Below are 8,744 nucleotides of genomic sequence, written 5' to 3' on the forward strand. Positions count from 1 at the left end.
AACAACTTACAGACTTTCCGCTGCATTCTTTTCCTTTCATGATTTCGAATCTTCACAGTTTTACAAAAAACCAAACATTATTGATTTCCATAAGCTGACCAACGTCGCGTGAAGACCGCTCTCATTAACCAAGCAAACCAACCGTGGATAGACTTTTCTGGAAACAAAATGATTTTTTGACTGCGATGTAGTAAAGTTTAATCAAGGATCACACAGTCAAGTGTTCACGAAACAATCAAATTCATCGGTACTCGCACGTGTTTTACCTGCTGATTAGAACGACGGATTCGAACAGTGAGCAGCTCGCAACACCCCATGGTTCGCTACGGCATACACAAACGATATGATTAGAATTATTCGACCATCGACACACAAATTTTCCGTTCATTATTGTCAAGTCAGTGTGAACGCAAATCGGTGTACAGAAAGCCCGATAATCAGACTAAGAAATGGGAATCTGAACTGCAGCTGAACTGCTGATTTGGGAACACAGTCTATTCTGTGATGCAATCTCATAATAGCTGTTTTTTTTTCGGATGACGGTAGGAGTTGCATGGAGCATTGAGTCAGAAATCATACGAGTTAGTCACTTTCACGTGACTGCGTCCGTTGCACAGTGGCACACTGACACGATATGCTTTTGTGGTCAGATTAGTATTCTGAGTTGCTTAGACTAGGTAGTTGAACGAAATCTATAAAACTGGATGTTGTGTATAGTGGAATAAATAACCGTCCGGAAAATCCGAAACCTGACAAGCTACTTGTATTCCCATACTGACTGGTTTCAGCAATGTGTATGAAAGTGGTTCCGGCACTTGCATGCTGATACCGCCACGCATGATCCACCAATACTGTGGAGACAATAGCGTTCGCAACCTTGTTAGTTTACATTGGTAAGGAAGTTCATAGTCAGAGCTCCTTGTCACTACGCAAGTGTGAGCTGTATTCACACATCTGATTTTGTGTGCGATCTTAGATGAAAAAATGCCAATGCAAAAATGATAAATCAAAGCAAGCCAACTACTGTACATTTCCAACATGTCGATAACTTTTGTGACTGTCTTGCTGCTGAATCCCTCATACGTAAATAAAACGTGAAAATCATTTGATGTTTTTGGTCGATAGTTCATTAAAACCACCGTGTCTGATACAGTTAGCCTTATTCGCCGGTTCGCCAAGGCTCGTACGCAATTTTCCATGTGTTTATCCGGCAGGTGGTTATGCTTTTCAGGTCACGAACTCCTTTGGGATCAGTGAAGAAGTCTAATGGGATAATTACTCCCAACTTTGGCGGATGCACAACGCGCCATGGGTTTTGCCGCAAATCCAGTTAACCAGATTTCCGGCTGCAATCAAAGAATTATCATCACTGGTTTGTTCGACTAGGTTGGATGACTCACACTGGATCACGAGGGTCTGTGTGTTGATCTCACCCTCTACATCAATGGGCTAACGTGGAACAAATGAGATAACAACCCTCCCCGCCCTTCAGCTTTGCGAACACGTGGGTAGATAGCCACCTGTGTTAAACAGCTTCGTCCGTTGAAGCTGTTCTGTGTGGGACTGATGGAACAGAAGTGAGCAGGTGTGATTGAACAAGCCACAGCCTCAGGGGTGCCTTGATGTTGACCAACCTGTGTTTAATCTTTGAACAACAAAACTCCTTCCCTTTCGATGTGTCAATTACTGACGAACAGGTGCATGGAAAAACCCGGTGTGTGCTGCATTAGCGGTTCGTTTGGGTGGACAATGTCTTAAACCCACATTGGAGTTCACACTGGAACGGAAAAGCCTGTATGTGTATGTGTGCATTACTGCGGTTTTGGATGACCTAATAATGTGTGGTCAGATGAAATGGACAGTTTACTCAGATCACCGTCCTTCTAGTTTACTCTTGTTCCTCCGATGGATGATTCGGTGTGGCGTTCTCATCAAAACTCCCCAAATCCGAGAGACTAGCCTTCCAGGTTTCAGTGCATTCTGAGATAAATCAAACAGTCTGGTTTCATGAGGTCTGTCAGGGTGTGACAAGGCCCTACCAGTAAGAAAAATTGGATAGCAAATTTTAAAAAAGCTTCTCTGTTAGTGCTCGTGTCTGAAGAGAGATTTCAGTTTTGCGTGTAAGTGCGATTAAATTAAAGGGACAAGAAATTGGTTACAACCTAACCTCGGTTTTCCGGCTCTCTTTCCAATCTTACCTTCCAATCTTCCTCCACGAAAGTGTTTTTCACTACACACTGCTTACCCGTCCCGGGGACTATATCTAATTTATGCGTTGTTTCTCAGATTGCAGTCGTGTTCACAATAATGAACTAAACATGAACTAAACATGCCTGGTACTATGCCTGACGGAATGAGCTGGGACAAACAGAATAGGATCAAATGTGTAAATTTGGGTGAGTATGACTGAGAGACGGAAGTGTATATATCACTCATCCGGATGGCTGAAGCCACAACTCCACATCTCTTGTCTTAGCGTAGTGGTTTGTGCCAGATAAATCGGTAGCAGCGTGAGTGTGTCGTCTGCTATACTCACCAAAGGAAATATGGCTTCTGATCTGTGGCATTTGGATCACGATCAACTGTCTGTAACTGTAAAAGATCCACTGCAAGAAAGCGGATGAACTGTCTTACTCGCACTAACTAGGTTTAAACAGATTTAGACAAAAACAAATAGCTGTATAGTCTCGAAATAGGCGAAACAAGTGTCCGGGAAGTCGTTGGGCAAAAGCAAATGACTAGACATACACCTTGAAGTTCACACATGATTATCACAGCGGCGTACGGGTAGAAAGAACTGTGGAAACAACTGGTTCCACATCCTTGCGCTACCGAAGTTCCATAATTTGGTATCAGACGCGAAGTACCAAGACAGCCTGTCTGAAAAATTACTTGTACTCAGTCCAGTTGAAGCATACTGCCCACACAGTGCAGTAGAAGCTTCTGAGGTTATTACCATATGATAATAGTCTTTGTGAAACATATCGGTTGTCTGAAAATAATCGCACCCTCACTTCACAGGAGCAGCAGAGATCAGGTATAATCAGCAATGTGTAAAACAGTTTATAGATTTTGAAATAAAGGACGGATGTAAATTAGAAATAACTGCTCTTTGGATAGCAGCTCACTGTGAACTGCATGTTGATTGAACTCATCCACTGGATGAGACAGGATTCAATTGTCAGTTTCGAAACCCATTTTCAACCATAAACAGTCGCGTGTCCACATTGCCTATATGAATTCGAGAGGTTTCTAGCTGCTAGCTAATAATATGACTCACTCAAGATCGTTTCAAGTGGCTGAATATGCCCATGGTAGTCATGAGAACGAAGAAGGTAGCTAGCGAAGCTTGTTTTCTGTGATTGTTGCTATTTGCTAATACGTCTTTCTGGACGTTGGCTTCTACTGTCCTGTGGCATACACATAAATCTTTTCCACTCCGGAGAAACCACTCATGGAAGCAGTCAGTTTTGCTTGGTCCCGTGAACTACAGCCCAGTGGTAGTATTCCGCTTTTTGAGGGATCACTCATTGGAAGAGACCACATCTAACTGGGCCAACTAGGTCGTCTGTTTGGGAGACAGCCGAATTAGATTTTTGGCTTTGAATTATGCGGTTTGGAATACTTTATGATTACGTAAAAAAATCAAGTGAATAAACAAGTGGTTGTTTCAGTGACAGAGGCAGAGATGTCCCTGACTTTTAGTGAGAAAAAACCCGAATGGAAGGGAAATTGTCTCAGTTCAATTTTTAGTGGACCAAACTTGTTTTCAAAGAACCCTCGGACACAGAAGTCACTCGCCGCTGGCCCGGTGTACTCGATAACATGGATAAGACGGTTGAACACAGAGAAAAGACAACGACGTTCCACCAATTTAGACGGACGCACTTCATGAATAGTTTGTTCCTCGCTGGCTGATTGCATATTGTGTAATACTGTTTAAAGATTTCCGCATCTGATTCTATCGTGGCCCATGTGGTTCAGGCAACCCCCATGAATTTCAAATAAAAAAAACTAACTTGGAACTGCTCATACATAGCGTGAAGAAATGCGGTTGAGGACGAGACACGCCAGTTGTTCGCGGCCTTGCTGACATAGGCACGGATACAGTTGTTGTCGATTCAGTCTAAATATGAGTCGCACTGAGAGCGACGCATTGGTTTCGAAGTCGATTGAATCGGTTGCTATGGTCCCATCGTCAATCCGCAGCCGTAATTACTTCAGCCAAACGGCCAACTGTCGGTCTGTTGCTAACCCTTCAGAGGTGAGGTAAAGAGAGCTTGACCTAATTAAGTGACCGAGCAAGCAGACACGTGTGCGGTAAGAAGCCTATTCACGCCCAACCGAATTTTATTTGATCCGTCCGAATTAATTGGCCCACGGTCACTCTCTCACGGTGAGTTGCAATCGACGGCTTGGCTACCGGCCAATAACTGTTTCGCACTGATATGAAAGAGGAGAGAAAACAAGAGCAAGTAAAGTCAAGCCAGTTTGCTTCAGAAAACCACCACGACTGAATTCAGCCACGTGGTGCTGTTACCTATTATAACTGCAAGACTCATTATTTCGTTTAACAAGCGAATGCGAAAGGTACGTTGAAATTAGTAAGTTACTAGCCATATAAAATTGGAACAGTCCCAAATTATTAGGAATTTATATGTAACTGTTCGAAATGTTATCCGAATCATATTTTCATTAATGTCACGATTATCAACAGCGACAACTTTAGGCAACGTAGTGATGGTAACCGAGAGTTTCATGGCTTCTTTGTTTTAGTGTGTCATCCCACAAAGACAGAATTAGAGTAGTCGAGGCAAGGTTTTGGTAATCCTTACAGCTTAGATGTTGCTTGCTAATGAATAACACACAGCAGGTTAGGATCGAGACTAGTTCCACGAGAAACCATATCATTTTGGTGGGTAAGCAGATGAGGAACCGGGCGGTGCCCAGATATCAGCCTAAAAAGCAAACAGTACGCCTTACAAGTTGAAGACTTTTGGCCGTCTCGCTGTTACTCTGAATGGATCTTCAGGTAGCCAGGAGGCTCAACATTTCTGTAGGTGAGCGCTCGTAGTTTTCGACGTTCCCGTTGCAAAAAACACGTAAAATTCTCGACCATGCTTGTGTCACCATTTTGGCTGTTTCCTCCAGGTTGTTTTTCACGGTACACACCTTCAAAGGTTTGGCTCAGTGAACCAAGATAGCCGAGGAACAAACAAAGGAAGAAGAGCACGTGCGGAAATTTTATCATGATGTTCGCATTTAGATTTCATGTGACCGACCGAGTCCTCAAAAGCAATAAACATATGAACAATACATTTTAATACAGGATGGCTACCGAAATTTTCAAAATTCAAAAGCATTCTAAATATGAATCATGTGATGGAAAACAACACAGAATTTTCGTTATTTCAACATTTTAGTCGTTCATCTTCAGCTAAATTACATGATAATTATTACTTTAAACAATGTTGAAATAAGTTGATCTGAATGATCGACTAGTATACTTTGCTTGTTCAGAACGTCCTGCCTTGATACATTTGTGAGACGATTTGAATAGAGTCCAAAAATGCCTTGATAGAGACCGTTAAATAGCTCAATGTCATGTTGACTTATCACAAGGGACGCGCCAGCTATGACGCAAATGCTGAGAGGTTGCACAGGTTTAAAGGCATTTTAAGTGGTCATCCTTAATTTCCAGAATTTCTCATCAAACCACTGCAAGCATTTTTCTAACCAAGCTATAAAGTATGAGGAAGTCCGGAATAAAAAAATCCCGGATGAGATAACTTAGAAGAACTCGTTAAAGTTGAATTCAACTGGAAACGTTTTGGTCAGTTGCCAGTCCTTGATAAGAGGTTTCGCTAAGTGTTTGCTTGGTGTCTAAACAGGGATCTGCAAACCTTTCAAATCACGGACCGGAAAAGAAACAAATACCGGCGACAGGGTCTTTCAAACTGATGCCGATCCCCGGGAAATTGTTTCACAAAGTTGCTCTGGAATTACATCAGCAGATTAGAGCTGCGAATGTTTATGCCGATACACTTGTCTCCCTCAGGAATGGCCATCCTAAGAAGCGGTGTAAAGTAAGCCTTCCTGAGAGTTAACTCTTAAACAGAACCAGTGGAAAACAGTAGAGAAATTCATAAGAAAGAATCTTGGCTCTTGCTGCTAACACACCATTACTTGTAAATACCTTACAGTGCTCACTTTACAGTACCTAAAGACCTATTGGTTCCCAACCTCCTGCATCTTTCCTCGACTTAGGACGTTTCCCTCAGTGTCAGTTAGCACACCAATGACTTCATCTAACTGAGCTGCCTTGTCATCAAGTCGTGGTCGAAATTCTTTTGATTACCCAAAGTCATGATCTGGCTTTTTGAAAATGAACCATAGTGAATGGCTAACAGACGTTTCTAGTTGACATTGACACGTGTTATTACTGTGAAGATCCGGTTGGGTCCCAGGAAACTCAGCTGAACGTGATCTTTCTTACTGACCCCGGAACCCTTTAGGTATACTTCGATGATATCCGTCATGGACAGAAGGCTTCACTTAGCGGAACTCACATACTAACTTCCAAACTCACGTTAGATACAAAGCTCACAGTTTAGTGATTACCAGGTCGGACGTGCAGATGGAAAATTGAGATAATCAGTTTGGTCACTTATCTGATGATAGACTGTTCGCTTTAGTCAAAAGTTGACTAAACCAAGACGATTTTCCGCGCCATCGCTCTTGACCGGACTGATTATGGATGGGTTTTGGCTCAAGCTCCACGCACGTGATATCACGTGTTTGTCATCTCTCTTATTTTACTTTGTGCGCTTTAATATATATATATATATATATATATATACTTATGAATATGGAACGAACTCCTCACAGATACAATCATTTTGTGTCCCTATAAGAATATCTTCACATCTTAATACCTGAATAATTTGGCGCACACGTTTGCGGTGGCAGAAGGATTTTAGTGGTCATACGGTTACGTCATCATTCTAATGTATCGGTAATAACAAGAGCGACTGCTTTATGCCTTTAACCAGCACGGGCGACATAAAAAAAAGTCGTCACAGTAACCAGTCTCTATCCTACGGACAGTCGGGGCAGTTTCCCATTTCCTAATCTGTTTGTCCCCAGGAAGGACGTATGGATAAGTTTCCACCTGTTCTAATATATTAGAACTGCTGCGTACAAGTACACATAAGTATCCATCTTTTTCCCCTTCGATGATATGGGCTCGGGCAGCAGCTCAGGCACCCAGCCCTTAAAACTGCAGTTGACACGTTGGCTTTCCGAGCTTTCCAGTTGAAACATTTTGGATGGATCCCTCTTGACAGATCTGTTACATATAACTGCAGAGATGTAGTCTCAATTTATAGGCTCCACAGTAATATCCAGGTCGATATACAGTGACTAGGACTCGGGAGGTACACCGGTGTCGTAGGTCGGATGCTTTCCCATGCTAAGAATCCTCCAAGTGCAAGCGACACAGAATATTATCGTAAAAGATAGTCTGCTGACAGATCTGCTAACTCAACACACCCAACAACTCCAGTGTGCACTGGTTACAACACTGGCTCGGATACGATCCTCTTCTGAGACAGTAAAGCCGAGAAATCCAGTGGATGATTCTACACGAACAATGTGCACGCCCTCCCCCTGCTACAGGATTCAACGACGTGCACTCATCTTTCTTTAAGAGGTCTACCCTAGGTTCAACAGTGAAACGGGATAACTTTAGTTATATCAGACTATTGGCCCCTAACTGCATAACTTCCAAAACGTCCTTCTTTCTCAGTCGCTATATTTTACTCATTGAATTAGTCGCCTCACATATAGGTATAGTTTCTTTAGTCTGAGCAGATATCCATCGCGGTACCTGGTCAGTGTTGTCAAGCTCAAGTCCTTGTAATTTTAGCAATGAGTCACGGACATTAAAAATCTTTCGATCCAATTTGTAATATCTATTTCTCTGTCGTTCAGTTGGTGATTTCGAGCCTTGTTCTGTTCTAGGAGCCTAGTTCCATTTTCCAAAACTCTCACCCAGCAATAGGCCGTCTGCTATCTCGTGCCAGTTGGTGAAGCAGCGTCGCCCACCCTTTTACATGTCCGAAACTTCTGACGAATCAGCCGTCGTAGTTCTTCAGAATATCAGCTTTAAGAGCCGCGCCGAAACATCTCACGGGTTTCGTGCGGTAAACAACTGCTTCCGGTCCATCCGGTTCGCTCTACATGACCAGGCATATGAAACCAGCCAGCAGAGAGAAAATTCCGCCCGTCATCTTGACACCTCAACGACGGCTGAAGATCAGCAAGGCTGCCTGTCCTACCTGCTGCTGGCTTTTCAAAGCGGATACGTAGCTTTGGTCCGTCGTACTGGTCATAACGTTCATTCATACCGTCTTCAGGCCCGTCTGTCTACATCGGCGCATCGAATGTTGAACTTGCCCACTCCCGAGTCACACTCAAACACGACAACTCGTCCATGTCCCAATTCTGGGTCCCAAAACTGATCAGCTGTTGCTGTGCTGAGGCGTAGTTCTTTTTTGCTGGTCTCCAGGTTGCCCCTGTTGGACTGTAGAGTGAATGATGTGGAACTGTTTTTCGGGGGTTTTGGCATACTATAGTTAATTCTAGCTCTTTTCGACTGCCACGACTGTATCTAAGTTACAACGTAATTGCGCGGGTCGCATACGATCACCAGCATCTGCCGTGGTCGCGGTTGATTTGCAAAT

At 43.2% G+C, this 8,744-nt stretch overlaps 1 protein-coding gene across 1 annotated transcript; it reads left to right on the forward strand.

Annotated features, from left to right (window-relative positions):
* Positions 1-8,114: 8,114 nt before the first annotated feature.
* T265_03016 (hypothetical protein) lies at positions 8,115-8,522 on the forward strand (the record flags this gene model as incomplete). Its single annotated transcript, XM_009167406.1, has 1 exon — positions 8,115-8,522. One exon carries the CDS (start codon positions 8,115-8,117, stop codon positions 8,520-8,522), a length of 408 nt encoding a protein of 135 aa, XP_009165670.1.
* Between the last annotated feature and the right edge of the window lie 222 nt (positions 8,523-8,744).

The sequence above is a fragment of the Opisthorchis viverrini genome (assembly GCF_000715545.1).
Source record: "Opisthorchis viverrini unplaced genomic scaffold opera_v5_41, whole genome shotgun sequence".
NCBI lineage: Eukaryota > Metazoa > Platyhelminthes > Trematoda > Opisthorchiida > Opisthorchiidae > Opisthorchis > Opisthorchis viverrini.